This window comes from Filicampus tigris, chromosome 10 (genome assembly GCF_054856515.1).
Source record: "Filicampus tigris isolate MCC_2025a chromosome 10, RoL_Ftig_1.0, whole genome shotgun sequence".
NCBI classification, from domain to species: Eukaryota; Metazoa; Chordata; class Actinopteri; order Syngnathiformes; family Syngnathidae; genus Filicampus; species Filicampus tigris.
In genome coordinates, this window is record NC_141226.1 from 17,505,091 (window position 1) to 17,522,723 (window position 17,633).

Below are 17,633 nucleotides of genomic sequence, written 5' to 3' on the forward strand. Positions count from 1 at the left end.
ATTCACACTTGTTCACACAGAAATTGCCCTTTTTTTGTTAGCCCATGTAAAGTCACATAGATTTTTGTATCTTGTGTCGAATACCTGCAATTCTGCCTTAATCCATCATGATGAGTGACTTACAACTCCAAATACAGGAAATAGCCAGTAGTACCCTTGAAAGCAGAAGCATTATTTTTTTTTTTGTCTTTGTTTTGAATCAAATCTGCAGCACACAGCCGTGCTTTGATTGGAAAGCTGCACAGGAAGCCATTAAAAACGTAACATAAATAGAAATCAGCTGCCAAGTATAAACCAATCAGCTGCTTTGTTTCGAAAGACGCGCCAGTCAATTAGCAAATGGGTTTCCCTGCGCTTGCTAATGGTCAGCACAAGCTGCTGTGTTCACTTTGATGCTGAATCTTCAACCAGCTAATTCTAAGTGAAATTGAACACTCATAAAGCACTTTTAATATCAAAATGTCAAAAGCATTACATTTGCTACCTTTGGTGATGAATCACAGTGAAACAACACACTTCACAAACGCTTCGCCCCTTAAAAAAAAATTGTTAAAGATGACCATGCTGCAGATTTCAGCCGAGTGTGATTGTGCCCTTAGAGGTTGCACTGTATTTTAAAGCATGAATAATTATGCCGATTATGTCATTGTGTCTCCTATGATGGCCCTTTTCTTCCTGCAGGGTTTCATCATGGGGGTTTTAAAGGCAGAGCGTCGGCCTCCTGTGCAGCTGACTCTCAGGCTTCAAGTAGAACGCCATCCTCTACATCCATCTGCAAGCCACCGACACACTGAGGTATTTTTCCCCTGGGGGCTGCCAGGCGGGGCGCGAGGCTATCGTTTTGTAGCCGAAGAGGCACAAATATGAAATCCATGCAGCTGTATTGCTCATCACCATTGCAGTGTGCACCATTACATTGCTGTGCCAGTAAGAGCTGATACAGTAGGAGGATGGAATGCTGTCTGCACATGTGACAACACTTCCCCGACCACAAAGTATTGAAAACAGGCCCCCTCATTGATTTAGTTATTTGATAAATAGCTTCGGAATGAGTTAGCACTTGGCGTAAAAGCAAACACGGCTTTCTTATTTTAAGTACAGGAAATGAGAAAATAACGGGACACAAACTCATCACTTATTGAGACAAATGTGCTTAGTCTGCTCGACTAGATCGCGTCTGTATTGTGTCTGAAAGCTAAAATGGAGGAGGTTATCCCAGACGATGATGCGCCATAAATATTTTTTTATCATTAATAATGACTTGATGTTTCAATCTTACATTCATTGGTCGTAAAAATGACACCTTTTTAATCCAATGGTGTTGAACCAACTGGCAAGTAAATCAGATAAAAGAAAATACGGACATAAAAATGCATTTTTTTGACAATTTTTTAAAAACGAATTTAGATTTATAATAGAATTAGGTTTAAATTAATCCGTTTGGTGGGGCAGTTCTATCTCATGCAAATGCCTTTTATGGCTTTCGTTACCATGACGATTGGAGGCTTTACGTGAAAAATGTGCACTACTAAGCGTTGCTAACTTGATGACTTTGCTTTAGTGATTTTGCCAAGTGCTTAAGACAAAAAAGCTACTTTCTACACATTTAAACTGTATTGGTGTTATTGTAAACTTCTTGAAGATCCTTATGCTATCAGGAAAACTGAAAACAAAAATATTTTGGCACGTGTACTGTTAATATATAAAGTAAAAATTGTCTGAGGATTTTCCTTTCCAGTGAATTACTCAAGCAGTTTTTGAGAAGTGTTTCACATCTGTGGAGCCAACCAACTTGTGGCACCTGTCACCTGCTATTCCACCCCAATTCCTCTGCATTTCTTCACAGGAAAGCAAATGCTTGAAATTCTCTTTTCTTCACTTTCTGTTCATCAATTTGACTGTAATTGATTAAAAAAAAAAGAAGAAGTTTGATGCAAGGGAAAATCATTTCAAGAATCCTAATTCTCACTGGAGGAAATCAAATGAAAAACATGTGTGGGGTAAGCATAATTCTTTTGGGATATTTGAACTTGTCAGGCTTCACTCCCAGCAGTATTTAGAAAATGCAGACCTGGAAGGTAACACCTCGGACATGTGCGCGGTTGCTCCCTCGCACCCATTCAGTTCTGAACGCCGCCGCTTGGTTGTCAAAACATTGATTGACTCCCATTTGATTTTCCTAAAGCCTGCAAACTCCAGCGCGGAGCCTCCGTCAGCGCGAGCAGACCAGTTGAGAAAACAGGATTAGTCACTGTGGCAACACCTCAAACGCGGAAGAGAAAAACGATTCTCGCTCAAATGACGGCTGTAATGACACAGCACTATTTATTTTAATATTTGATGAGGGACAACTAAACTGTTCCAGTATTCACCGTTGACACTTTTTTTCTTTTGGGGCCTGAAATGTGCCAGTATGCGGGTTAAATTCTAGCTGGAGTGATCTGTAACAGGAGAGAGTCCAAACACTAACAGGGTCAAGGGTGTCAAGTGACTGAGAATTCCTTGAAAGAGGGCTTAGCTTCTAGCGCTCGTCACTGAGTCGGCTTAAGAGTGGGCTTGACGGGACAGACGTGGAAAGTGAAGACAATAGATGTTTGATTTTATAATTGGACAAAATGATTGGTCCCACAGCAAAACCGTAAAAAAAAAAAAAAAAAGATTGAAAAAGCAACTAGGGAAAGAGTCTCAAAGGCTCGGAGGTCTTTGGGAATGGTGTTGACATACCATTGTAGAATTAAAGTCAATTAAAGTCAGTGGGTAAGGGTTAATTATAAACATAAAAAAATATGCTTATGGTCCTCAATCATTAAAAATGGTCCTAGAATCTTATAAAACCAAAGCATGTGTCTTGTGTGTGTGTTTTAGGTAATGTTTGAAGTTAGGTTATCAGGTTTGTGGGTAGTGGGTACCTGAAAAATGTACCTCAAATTTTTCCAATTGCCCTTGAACCTTCCAAACTCAAAGCTGGGGCACTCTGAACATGCTGAAAATGGCAGCAAATACCACTTTTGATATAGTTATACCTGAAATTGGCTGGTGACCATCCCAGGGTGGTACGGCACCTCTCACCCAGTCAGCTGGGAAATGAATCCAAGTCACCCCTGACCCTTAAAATGACAACTGCTGTTCAATAAAATGGATGTATGGATGGTAAAGTTCTAAAGTACTACAAACTATACACCACAGACTAGACTTTTGACTGATTGTCCCGATTAGCTTAGCCTTCTTCAGCTTAGGCTACACCCCAAGCTTGACTTCAGGTTGTTGTCCTGAAGCTAAGCCTCAACTTACTTTTGTTGAGGCTACATGGAAATTCACTGCCGTTTGTTCCAAAGAATCCCCTTGATTTATGATCGTCAGCTACTGATAACGCATCTTGCTAGCCTGCCAGGCCTCAGGTCACGTTCAGGTGGAGCTTCTGTTTGACGCCGCCGAGCCAAAATGGCAACCGTGACGGACCCCTTTTTTAACACCTCAGTGACCCAGCTGCCCCAGACAGTAGGCCATCCTGCACGCTGCAGCTCCCTCTGCTTTTACAGAGGCTCATCCGGCCCTTCGCTGTACGCACTGACTGTACCAAACAGATATCAAAAGAAACACTGAGTGTGAGGTGAGTTGGGGCAAAGATATGTTCAAACAAAGGGAACAAATGAGAGATAAGGTGTTGGATGAAAATATAGCGGCAGCGGCAATGAAAAATGTGTTATCAGCGCGCCTGGACTCCTGGCCATCAGGTCAGAGAGGGTGTGAGACATTAGCTGGCACAGCTAAGAGCAGGAGCTTGTTAGAAAGCACGTGGGGCCATAGGAAGTGCTGTGCGGAGAAGATAACAGTGTGTGAGCGTTGGAGGGGGGTGAGGAGGAGTTGAGAGAGTAACAGTGCCCTCAGCCCTGCCCCGCTTTCCTCTATTCACTACACGTATCCTGTCTGCGCGCTGCTCCTTAATGGCTTTTAATGAGCCACCAGCGAATCTCTCTCCTTCCTGCCTTCACACAACATGCCAGGCCCGGGCAAGGAGCGGGAGGTCTGGACTAGTTGAAGTTTGAACGCGGCAGCATACCGTCGCTGGTCATGCGTTCTCCTCGACGTGTCTGCCAACAAATAAAGCTGAGAATGGTTGTAACGTTATAGATAAGACTTACTACAGAAGTAACTGGTGTCGAGGAAGAGCGTTGAGGTGATACATGGCAACTGAGATTTTTAGTTTGGGGAGGAGATGTTTGGCTCGGGTTGTTTGTGGAAGTTCTTCACAGCTGTACATGTCCACTTCCAGTTAGCCATTTACTTTAAGGGCAGTGGTGCCAGATGAGTTTGAAATGATATTAACTCATTCACTGCCGTTGACAGCTGTAGACTTTAAAATGCATTTTTAACTGGCCTGGTAGTGAATGTGTTCAAGTGCTTTCTAATCATTGTATAGTTTCAAATTCATGGTTCAAGCTATTAATTTAGTCACTTACAAACACTTGGGGCGAGGGGAGCCATTAACAGTACTCAATATTTTCTTGTGTGTTGTGTTCTTTACATTTTTGAGGTGTTTCTTTGCCGACAATCATGTTCAATGCGATTTGGAGGTTACAAATGGCGCGTAAAAATATGAGGTCACGTACCTACCGCCATACTTATTTTCATTTGATTGTTTAATATTTATGACCTAAAAGTGTTGTAATGCAAAGTTTCTCTGTAATTATGACTTTACTAGTGTGTTGCAACAGCGCACACAACTTCAGGTTACGTCGTAAACCGAGGAAATTTATGCTAGCTGGGCCAGTAGTGTATGATAAAGAAACACAACGTACATTCAACTGCTTGTCATTGTGACCCTATCCAACGTCGTCTCTTGCAATATACCCCTACAGTACATCTTCTATTTGTAGGTATGATGAGGTGAGTCAGGATTTGCGCCGTTTTGTCACTGTCAACAGATTGTCGAGCCAAATGGAACTTTGTAATGACTTTAACAGCCCAAGTGCTGAAGATCCATCATCAGGCTTAGAATATACTTGATATGATATCGCAGGTTTGAGAATTGATTTGAGTGAGACACTCAAACGTAAGTTGGAAATTTGGTAGAATGCTGAAGCACCACAAGAAAATACAAAAAATATACAGACAGTACATTTGTTCACCAGAGCAACTAACTCCCCCCAAAAATCTCCTCTACAAGTCCTATAAATGTCTGCCCCTTTGTCTCCGCGTCTATCGCTATCCTGCCGGCGCAGACATTCCTGAAATCAATGTCAGCCCCTTTTCTCATTCTCTCAACTATGCAGCAGGCAGAATAGAGAACTGACCTCAACCCAGTTCAAAAGGAACCTCTAATCCAGAGACCTTAACTCGATTACAGGGTGTCAAAGGGGATCAGAGAGCTTCTATCACCTGTCATTTTTCACCACGAAGAGATACAACTCGAAGCCGGAGGCCTGGCTCTGGAAGAAGGCAAGGTGACTCCGCTACCATAGGTGGCGCTATGTCCTCATTCAGACTTTGAGGCTCCATTACACTGCATGGCTCAAGTGACATTATTCTGTTTTGTGTCACAGCTTGGATATGCATCATGGCATCGTAGAAAAAAACCTTATGTAATCCGATGTCTCCGGATCGGAGGTAGGCATAGCGCTTGACTTCAATACACTTTCAGCGTAATTTGTACAGGTGGAAACACCTTTTCAAACATGTACGCCTTACATCGCGAAGCTGTATGGCCAATTTCAATCCTACCATGTTTACTTTTTTTATTTTAATGCCACCATTTTATTTTTTTTAAATGGAGTTGTACTTTGTTGCTTCAACTATTTGCAAAGTGTCGTCTCCGCGCTCTCGCGAGATTCTCATTCATGTGCCTCACGATATTCTTGCGTGACCTTGATTCCGTCGGCTGAAGCTGATTTCCGATCACGCGACAGCAGCCATTCGAAAATAATGTGTAAGATTATATACAGATATGTAGGGGCAAATTACAGCTTTCGTAAGATTCTGTACACCCCGGCGGGTTTTACAGGTATGGTGGGGTACAACACCAATGTGCACATAAAAAAATACCACCACAGCGAAAGGCGATTAAATATGGTCTACATACACTTCATTGGAGGTGTGTCCATCATTAAATAAGAAATGTAAAAATAAAAACGTAATCTCCTTGGCGTTTCCTGACCATCCATAGGCAAAGAGTTGCCGGTTCTCTTTTATGATTTTATTTGCTACTATAGGGTAGTGTTTTATTGTTTTCACCTCCTGTACTATGACTGTACATTATTTATGAAATGCACCTGTTGTTTTTAAGTTTTTAAAAAAAATGTAAGTGCTTTGAAATTGGATTGGCCTGGAAAGCAACTGTCGACAGCAGCCAGTGGAGTAATGCTCAGGTTACCCTCACTTATAGCACTGGTGAGGAGAGTTAGCGCAGGTCAATTAAATGCTTTGCAATGTTTACATTTGTATTATTTACATATTATTTTTATGTCTATACTGACGCTTGTGGAGTTGTTTGTATTCAATTTGGCGTATGTGCATGTGGGTTACTTACGTGTTATCGGATATATGCCACTTGAAATATACCTGTTTTGTAAATGTGTTCCACGCACCAAAGCTGGTTTACCCGCCCTTACCCGCCCTTTTGCCAAAAGTGAGACAAGGAACATTTGTATTTCTATTCCGTGCGGTATCTTGTCGTGGTGACAGCAACAGATGGCAGTTAGGTTAGCAGTATTCATAAAATTCACGCCGATGAGGCTGATGACGGCAATAATAGCTCCAGTGGCGCACAAGTACACTTGCAGGTGGTGCACCAAGGAGGAAGTGTGCGTATCCATGCAAACACCTGAGTGTCTTGGCAACCCTCAGAGGAAAGGTCCTGGCTGTCGGACATCCCAGAAGACCCCCTAATCAGTGGGAACAAAGGGGGGAGGGGCTTTTGCCAATTCCCAAAATAGCACAAGGAGTGTGTGCAGTGGAAGGATGTAAGAAATCTGATGCAATGATTTGTAGCGTAAGTAATAGGACAGCTGAAAGGTTCCATCACTGATAATGCAAAAAGCACAAGTACAGGAAAGTACAATATTGTAGTATAAGTATTAATGTTTATTTGGCTTTGTAATGCTTGTGAATGAATACATACGTTATTCAAAAGTAAATTAAACATGACTTTGAGATAATGTTACTGTTTTGGGATCATAGTGTTGTGTGTATTTTTCAATCTATGAATACAGGCAATGAACATTTATTTTAGGGTCCGTGAATTTTTACTATTATGTTGCGTTGTATATTGTGAATAGCAAGCGTTGACTGTTGTTCTTCAAAGACTGAATAACACATAATGTGGTCCCCTTTTCATTTTTTGCAACCAGGATCCCTCTCGTCCCCCCGCCACCCCCCTCACCCCTTGTGTGTTATGAATGCGATCTTGTCATAAATCTGTTTTCGTGGCACGTGCGCACTTCCCAGTAAGCTACTCTCATCATCCCCGGCAATCTCCTCTGGATTCTTTTCCACTAGAAGTCCATATGGAGCAAGTCCCATCTCAAGCAGCAGATGATAAAGTGGACAATAAGTTGGGGGGCCACTACGTATACCCCCCCCCCCCCCAATGACCACCCCCTCTGCCCCGCCCCTCACTAACTACTCTGGAGGCCACAGATTAGGCCTCTTGCACTTCCTTTGGAAAACAGGCACAGGACCCAGAGGAAGCTCCTGTCAGCTGCGCTCACTCACCTCCCCGGCCTCCCTCACTTTCTCTCTCTTTTTCTTCTCCTGTGCTTGGTCGCTCTCTCAAAGAAGAAATGCAGGCCTCTCAGAAAGGTCCACGCCGGACACACGAGGCCAATCCTTGTCAAGCTACTGCGTCATGTCACACTGACACCCTTCCTCTTCTCTATTGCTTCATGCAAAGTACAGGATATTAAAAAACAGGCACCAATACGGTGTTCTGTGCGAATTGGGAGTAATTACGGGAGGGAACAGAAATAGAAAAGTCTCCTGCTGAGGAACATCCTGCTGCTGTGCTGCCAGAGTTTGTGGTTCAGGTGATCAACAGTAAGTGACTTTGGGCACACCCTTGACTTGTAGAACCAAAAGCACAATCGAGGTCATCAGACATGCCGCCGCCCCTGATGCAGTTAGAAGATGCTTGCAATATCATTGACAGTGTAGTGGGGCTTTGCTTCTTTAGCTGTTGTTATTTTTTCCCCATATTTTTTGGTATTTTTTTTCCCCATCTTTTTTAGTATTTTGTTTTTTTTCCCCGTTATTAAATTACTATTATTCTATTATCCTGATTATTATTATAAATATATATATATGCCGGCACAGTGGTTGTCCGGTTAGCACGTCCGCCTCACAGTTCAGAGGTCTTGGGTTCGATCCCGGCCACGGCCTCCCTGTGTGGAGTTTACATGTTCTCCCCGTGCTTGCGTGGGTTTTCTTCGGGTACTCCGTTTTCCTCCCCACATTCCAAAAACATGCTTGGTAGGTTAATTGGACACTCTAAATTGGCGTGATTGTGAGTGCGGATGTTTGTTTGTCTCTGTGCGCCCTGCGATTGGCTGGCAACCAATTCAGGGTGTCCCCCGCCTACTGCCCGAAGACTGCTGGGTAGGCTCCAGCACTTCCCGCGGCCCTTGTGAGGATAAGCGGTGTAGATGATGGATGGATGGATGGATGGATGGATGTATGTATATATACACGATATGAATGTTAATCATCATTTTTGAAGAATTATTTGGGTTTGTGATTTTTTTTGTTTTAAACCGTTTCAATAAAAAGTGGCCCTTATTATCTTTGCAAAAGCACAATTTTTGATTCCACACTTGTATTGGCTCACATGAGATGTACCTAATGTTTTGGCTGGTGGCACACAGAAAGCATTATTGTATTATGTTCAACCCTGCTAAGACTGCAGTCCATTATAGTGCACAGTGTCACATTGTCAGTGATTGACATGTTTAGACGTCTCCAGGGGTCTTATTCCCGCATCCAGGGGTTCAGTTGTGCCCGTTGTAGTCATGGAAGTCATTTCAGAAGGCTGCGGGATCGTAGATCCTATTTCCAGCCTCAGCCGCAGGCAGTTTGGATCTCCTGCAGGTTCAAGTATGGAAAGCCAAAGTAGGTAACTCTCTCTGTCGGACTGCAGCAGGCTGAAAGCTGGCACAAGGTGCCCTCGCCACCGCAAAATAAAACCACAGGTAACCTTTTCCTGAGGCTTTGCCAGCCTTTGAAGAAATGCCACGCAATAAGGAAAACAACCCGTAGCCGCCCACCCCACTGATGAAATCCAAGACGTCCTTTCCGCCAAGGCTGTCGCCGATGTCCGTTGTGACAGACGGCGAGCAGACGTGGGATCCCCTGGAAGCGCTGGGGTGAGAGGATTAGGGCTCGCCGCATTATTTGAACAACACTGGACCTTGTTTGATCCAATCAATCTTGGTAGAAAGCAGACATGGACCACTCTGACCCGCACGTCCTGTTTTGGACGCTTGCTTGTTTGCTGTGAAGGAGAGCGCGTGTGTGGCTGTTGGACTGCTGGAGCTTTGCCACACGTCCGCTGCAGGAGACCGCAGCAGAATTCCGTCATGTTTTCCTCAGACGAATCTGAAACTTTCAAAGGAAAATCCCATTCAATTCAATTTAGTTTGGTATCAAAATGTAAACGACACTGAAGAATGGTGGGCCTAACAGTTAGCATGACTGCCTCACAGTTTGAGGCCCGCGATGAGAATAGGGCTCGGCTATTGTGGAAAAAATAAAAATCCTAAATATTTCAATTGAGATTGAAATCACGGTTAATAAACAGCACTATTCATTCATTTGAAAACTATTAGAACTCATCATTAAATGTCATTTAAAAGAACTACCAGGAAAAAAAAATTGTAACAAATTGAATTTTATGTTGCAGTAATGGGTAACTGGCGTCATGTGGCCCGTAACCACACTCTGAGTGGCCCCTTAATTAACTCATTCACTGCCAGACATTTTCAGACCCTCTTTTTACCCTAACATTTACAAAAATTTGAAAAAAATATAAATAAATTCCTGGGATTGAATGGTTGGACTGTGAAAAGACAAGTAAATTTGTCAATGGCAGTGAATGAATTAACCCCCTTTTTTTTTTTTACCAGCCATTGGCCCAGCAACATGTGGTCTGGAATTAAAGGTAGCTCAGCTGCATGAGACACCTAGCCAAATGCTCGAATCAGGCTAAGTTCAGCAAGACAAAAACTGGAAGTGTAACGTGGACACTTGGGAACTGTTTTAAATAGTGAAAAAAGTGCATGATACAGCATGTCCCCTTAATGTCTTTGAAGTCTTTTTTTACTTTTCTTTTCCGCAAAGATTGACAGAAAAATGACATGCTTGTGCGTCACTGTGAAAAGGCTGCCTTAACATTTTGTGAAACATGTTTCTTTCAATCAGCTTCCCGTGTTCACATGAGCAACGTGCCAACTTCCTGCTCCCCTTTGGATTCCCTTTCCACCACAGTGCGTCAAAACCAATAAAATAAAAATGACACGCAAATGTGCAACGTGCCAGCCCAATGTTTCTTTGACCTTTTCAGAGTAGAAGCCCCGCTCGTGACATAGATGTGTCTCGTTATCGTGAACGTTCCATTTGAGCGCAGCCAAAAATCCAGACACCTAAACGCCCCGCGCGCCCCTCTGGAGACTGGTTCCGTGATTTGACAGGGTCCGGGCCTCCGTCTGGCCGGGCCTGAAGCGGAGCGGGCCGCCGAGGAATGATACGTGATAAATGGCTCTTATCTGGAGGCTGTGGTGTTGGGAAGCCGACTCTGTTTCCCTCCGATTACATTAGCAGGCAGGAAAATCGTACGCAGGGGAATGGCTGGAATTCCATACTGCGTGCACGGGGCAGGCGCTCATTTTCACTTGTTTGCTGACTGATAAAAGAGAGCCGGAGGAGGCGAGGACCAGGCGTGTTTTATAGCATGCGGGTACATATCTACGAGCACTATTTGCTGTGACCGCATGACAATGTACAGCCCGGAGAGCTGTGTGATTAGTCAAGATGACATAATCATTTACAATTCACCTACCAGCGGTTGTAGTATATTGTTTTTCTTCCACAAATTGAAAGCATTACATATGTGACATTGTTTTGCCCCCAGAAATAGCAGACTGATTGAGCCAATGTTTTGCTGATTGCACATTAAGTCCGCACCGGATGATTCATTACAGGGTCTGGGTGTACAAGTGCACACTTGACTGGATTGTTTCCCAGCCACAGGCCTGCCTCCACTGTGGCATACACTTTGAATACAGCCACGGTTAGATCGGTCCTCTTCGCCACATAAGTACTTTAGATGGGTGACTTGAGCTAGGCCTTTGTGTCACTGTGACCTCTTCCTGGCTCCGGGTCTTCCTTTCTATTTGCACCCTTGCACACTAGTTGAAACCAATTAAGAGTGTGGAATCACACAGGGAAAGAAGCCAACACATTGTTTAGGCTGGGCAGAGCTGCCCTCTTGTGTGGGGATGGCCAAGAAAGGATAAGAGTAGGCATCATTTTTTGGACATATCAGATCTTTTTCTGCATCTGGTAAGGCTCCACGGCTGTGGCTCGATCTTCCTGGCATCCATTAAACGGTTCGACTGAGAATAGGCAGTCTCCTTGCTCTTAGCGTAGCGAGCATTAAAGATGAAAGAACCGGTGAAAGTTCCCTCAGAACTTTTCAATCGTTGCCGATAGGCAAACATGAACAGGAGTGATTATATTTGAGGAGTTTTAGGAGACATACTGTGAATTATTATTAAAAGCCCATATACAAAGCATGGATACATTTTTCTGGATGGATATACATTAAAATGCATTCACTTGTGACATGTAGCATACTTTATATTGAATGATATCAATCCGGATGAGGACAAAAGCAAAAGAAGAGTATTTGTTGGAAGAAATAGACAACCAAACAAACATGTTGTGGTCCTTCCTCACACATCCTGAGAAGGAAGCTGTAGTGCCCAGACCCCCTCTAAGACCAGCATCCCCTCCTCCCCACCTCTTCCTCCTCTTCCTCCTCCTTCTCCTCTTCCACTGCAGTACTGTAGTGAGTCAGTGTCAGTGCTTGTTAACGCTTTCTCATCCACTTTGACATTTTTGTCTGGCTCTTATTACCTTTGCAAAGCGTGAGTGTTTTGTTACATCTGTTCACATGTACAATATGTCAATTTATATTTGCTTTTTTGTTGCCTGAGTACCAAATCAAAAACCACTATACTGCCAGCTAAACATTTTGCTGGGTATGGCATAGGCAATTTAATTTTGGTGTGGATGCTATTACTGGATTCATTTGTTTTAAATGTATTACTGTATTATGACAACTGTGTAATACCGTCAAGTTAAAATGTGCAAATTTGCAAGAAACATTTTGCAATAAATTCAGTAGCTTCACAATTACTGCCAATAGTAGTAATAATAACAATCATTGTCAGAATAATAATTATGATGACAATTATTATGATCTTTTATTACTGACGAAATAAATGTAAATATTTTTGGGAGGGCAAGATGTATTATTATTCATCTTTTTTTATTATAAGTTTGAGGGTTGTGGAGAGGTGGAGCCTACCCCTGACTGACTTCAGGTAAAAGGCAAACTACTGGTCGCTAGTTAATCACTGGACTGGTCGCTAGTTAATCACATTTTTTAAAAAAAGCATTAAATAAACGAAAGTGGAGGAAAAAAGTTATTTTGTGATGCTTTGGAAGTTTTGAGTCTAATCAAATGGCCATGACGTGGGGTCCTCAGGGGTCGCTGCAACTTGGGTTCTGATCAGAGCATATTGCTCCAGTCCTAAAGGCTTTACAGTGGCTCCCACTCAGCTGTAGAATAGAATTCAAAGTTCTGCAACTGGTCTATAAATCACTGAAAGGTTAACTGCAATTAATGGAACCCAGATTTCGAAGCAAACATGGTGAAGCAGCATTTAGCTGTTATGCTGCATGAAGGTGGAGTAAGCTGCTAACAGAAGTGTCAGCCGTATATGTAAATACTTTAAAATCCATGTTAAAAGCATGCTTTTTTTCCCATATCTATGATTTTGTTTTTTTAAAGAATTTTTAAAATCAGTTTTTCCGTAATTGTACTATTGATTATGTGAAGCACATTGAGTTACATATGAAATGTGATATAGAAAAAGCTGCCTTGCCTTGCCTAAATAAAACAATTTCATAGGCGTAAGGTTCAAGCCTTTATATTTTTTATAAAATCTATTTATGAAAAATGTCTGTATTAATGCTCCTTATAATTCTAACTTTGCATTAACTGACTAGAAATCTTGCTAAACTGTTCGGACTTGTGCTTTATATCCCATTGCTTTCTCTCTTTTTTTTTTTTTTCCATTCACTTTAACCCCGCCCACCTTCTCTCGTCACTTTCTTTCCACATGTTACAGAATGTAACTCATACAGGCAAATAACAGCAGGTATGCTCCAGACATTCAGAAGGGAACATATGAGCCCGTAAATCACCATTCAGACAGAGCATCCACCTCCAATACGAGATGAAATGCATTTGAATGCCGCCTTAATTGAGTTGCGTTGAAGCAGCGACTCTGGAAAGGCTATCTCGTCGGAGTGTGCGTCTTGAAGTCAGGCAGGCAGGCAGGCAGGCAGGCAGGCCCGCTGGCACCACATTGCAGACGCAGCGGTAGACGGCTCCGTTTAGCATTACAGCGCTGGCTCCCTGCGGGCCCGTCCTCCGTCGTAAGCAGAGGCCTGAGGAAGTGCAGGCTCTCCACCAAAAAGACTGGAAAATAACCAGTGCGAGACGAAGAGAAGCAGCTTGTGCCAATAAAGTATGTAGGCCGCAAAGCGTGCTGTTACTGCACTCTTTTTTTTGTTCTTTTTTTTAAACACATATATACTGTGTACGATTGTTTTGAAAGAAACATTTTATCAGCTCGTCAAACACTAAGGTGTTGACGGACATATTCGGGGAAAAGGTGTCAACATAAAAGTGCGAAGAAACAATGCAAAGCCACTTTTTTTTCACAAATCAGTGGACATTGTTGCAGTGTGTTGTTTGTGCTTGAACGTATTCATCATCCAGCGTGGTTATCTGCCTTCTGCATGCCTGCGCAGCACAGCAGGGGTCCCCCGGGAGAACAAAACCACACGGGTGGGTAAGCAGCAGTCCCACCATTCACTCTTCGGCACCGTCGCCCCCTCGCCTCCTCCCGTCCCGTGTGTCCCGCCAGTCTCCCTTATGACCTGCTGATAAGGGCAGCTGCCGTGCCCAGCGCCCAGTGGCGGCCCTTCCCTTTTACACAAAGCCAGTCGCACTGTGTCACAGATAGGATAGGTGCTCCAAAACAGCTTGGGGGACAAAATAACACAACATGGGAGAGTTTGGATATCCAAACCAAACCCAAAAAATCGATAACCAATAATCAGACGATTATTTTAAAAACATTATTGTGAATTAAAAACATTTTTTTTTTTTTTTGGGGTCCCTTAACCCATTTAGGTCAGGAGCGCATTAACATGTTTCTACCACTAGAGCCGAGAGCGCTGCTTTTTTTTTTTTTTTTTTAACCAATTCACGAGCTTTTAGCCATTGAAATGTATCAGAATATATACGTCACAGTGTTGTGAGCCCTCGTACGATATCCCAGTATTTTTTCAGGCAGTAATGGCGGACGCGGCAGCTCTGAAATAAGTGACGGTAGTGATATAGGCGACGCACTTGTGAACTTTGAACCAGTGGAACCAAGCGATCGTGATATACGGTTAAGACAGTTTGCAGACAATGACGATATCGGCGATTTTGAAACAGAATAGAGGATGGTAATTACCACTCGATTTTTAAAAATTGAAATTGTGCTTTTACATTTTTGATTGAAACAGTAAATAATAAATAAACTCAGGCCTCTGTGAAAGCAGGTCTAAGCTCTCAAATTGTTTTTGAATTATTATGAATTCGCGCTTTAGGCCTTAATGGGTTAACGCTTATGGATGAAGATATGAATTAGAGGCAGAACGCTGATTGTTTCATACAATACTATACTTTATATGCTTTGTCTTTTCGTATTTAACTTGAAAAAAGAGGGGAATTTTCAAGTTGAAAAACATGCACAAAGCAATACAATTCTGTTGAGCCCTATGTGGCGAAATGTAAACATTCGTAGTTGATCAGTCATAACGCAGACTTTCTATTGCTGAATGACTTTCTGTACTAAATGTAACTGTCTTAATTTTTATATATTCATATATTTTTTGTATAGTGGCTTTTTGCTCAATTTACTATGAAATTTTACTTACTCAGCTTTTTTCTGTTGTACTAAAGAGGCAAACTCCATGTATGGATTAACATTGGCCGATAAAGATGATAGATTCTGATTCTGATTTTGATTCTGAGATTTTGTTAAAGACAACGAACAAGAACCTGTTTAGCTAGCTCAAACTCAAAAGATTCATCATTGCTACAAGTTGTGAGGGAATTTATATTACTGCCATTGGAAGAAAATGAAAATATCATAGCATGATGTAATACGTGCATTATATCACTAGGCAGCACAGCGAAAAGCAAAAATTTCCCTCCTGGGCAAAAAATTTGCATAATAAATCAACAAAAAATGTCTGTCAATGTCGTCATCTTTTTTTGATGAAGTCATTTGAAATGAGAGAAGGCCACTTGAGTAAAATGTTCCGACATTGGCCAACACCTTTCCACAATGACACACGCGCACACACCCTTCCACACGCTCTAGCAAATACCTGCAGCACCCCCTTTCAATCAATCACATAATTCAAAAGTGTGTGTGTGCGTGCGTGCATGCATGCGTGTGTGCATGTGTGTGTCTGGCAGGGCCCAGTGTAAGTCCCTGTTACGATTTGTCTGGACATATGTAACAAGGCTCATCAATCTTCTTCAGGGTTTGAATTAAAACCACCTGGGCCAACTCACGAGGTGGAAACACACTGCTAGCTTGTCACAAGCGAGAAGAGTGGCCAGTCTAACAAAGGCGCAGACAGATAGAGATGGAGACCTGGGCAGAGTACAAGACCTTGACAATGAAACTTTATCCTTCTTTTCGCAAAGCTACTTTGGACGGACCAGGCACGAGAGAGTGGAGAAAGGGGACGGGGGGGTGGGGGTAATCGCTATTAAATATGCACTGTAGCTGTGCCAGGTCTGCACGTGTTGTACCTTTAGCTATGTAAATATAAAGTAAAGACATAATTGTGTCATCTTAATGTAGTGTTTCCAACCTTGAATGTAAAATCGGGGCCCGTTTAGTTGAACACATTATTATTTGCCTTATGGATGGCAACAGGTGGAAAAACAGGTTCACTGTATCTTCTGCCATTTAGTGGAAAAACATTTCACTGTTCAACCTTTCACTCTACATGACTGGCATAGAAAGCTAAACAGTAAGATATTTTGGGAGGGGTTAGTAAATAAATTATATATTTTTTGGACCAATTAAGTGAAATTGCACAAGCAGCACAGTGGTTGGAATCACTGTCAGCTTGAAAATCATTTTAATGGTACACTGGTGTGTAATAGTGGACTTTAGTGGAGTTTGTAAAAAAAAAAAAAACATTTCCATTTTATTTTATTTTTATTTATTTGTTGTTTAATTAATCAAATGGCCACTCAGAGTGTGGTTGGCAGTTTCCCATCCGTGGTCTAGTGGTCGTGTTTTTTGCAAATATTTACCATGTTCCACCAAATATTTATGGTTCACTAGTCATAGGTTTTTGGGATGTGTTTGAGGTTCCAATTTTAATTTCTAACGAACTACAGTAATCAGGAAAGTATGCTAAAGTGATACAGCTTAACAAGGAGAAAACTTTGATTGTTGGGGAAGTGCTACGTTTAGCCCGGGTTATTAGTGGAAGTTATGGAGAGTTTGTGCTACATGTGCATGTATATGTGTACTCCCTTTGTTTTTGTGCTTTTGTTTTCAAAATCAATTAACCTGGAAACCATTTCTTTTCAAGGATGATGTTTAAATGAGTGTCAAATTTCAATTTCAAAACCTCATATCATGTCATACGTTATAGAAAATCACATGTAGGCAATAAATTGGAATTGGCCCTTAATACATGTGACCTTAAAGTGTGTTCAGGAAGGCTTTTGCAATCCACTAAGAAAGGATGAGTCGGCCATCTCAGCAAAGCAGGTTGATATGTTACTGAGAAGTCTTTCTCAGTTTGCGTGCGTGCGTGCGTGTGTGTGTGGCTGAGCGAGGTGACCTCGGTCAAGTCACTTGACTTCTCGGCACCTCAGCCTAGCCCAGCTGTATCAACACCAGGCGGCTCTCCGCACGGGCGGGCAGGCGTTGGGCCGGCCGTGTGTCAGGAGTCTGGCTTCAGCCCATCACGCAGACACTGACTGGCTGTTTGTGTGAGTTGCAAGGGTGGCGGTGTGCGGCGGGTGGGTGGGGGTTTTGCTTCGAACCCGCACCCCGGCCGCAAATCTACTTGATGGAATTCAAATTATTCCTCTCCCGCCCCCACGTGCCCCCCACTGGCAACCATGCCCTGAGTAAATAAGCAGCTGAGGTCAGGGCCAAAGCAATCAGCACCACCGGGTCGCTCTTAATGGATTTGTGTGTTTGCTGACAGGTGGCATGCTGGTGCCTCAAAATCAATAGTGCAAGTATCTTCTTGAAATG

The 17,633-nt window shown here is 42.6% G+C and overlaps 1 protein-coding gene across 3 annotated transcripts in view; it reads left to right on the forward strand.

Moving 5' to 3' along the window:
- LOC147141096 (uncharacterized) overlaps positions 1–17,633 on the forward strand; it is a 125,077-nt gene that overhangs the window by 79,524 nt on the left and 27,920 nt on the right. For 2 of the 3 annotated variants that reach the window (XR_015088300.1, XR_015088301.1), the window contains exon 4: positions 682–795. Coding sequence is in view for 1 of the 3 variants with exons in the window: in XM_086042492.1 (XP_085898618.1) it covers positions 682–795; positions 10,408–10,425 (132 nt within the window). In the remaining 2 variants the exon portion in view is untranslated. Of the gene's footprint in view, positions 1–681; positions 796–10,407; positions 10,505–17,633 lie in introns of those variants that run through there. The other variant, XM_086042492.1, reaches the window with a different exon arrangement.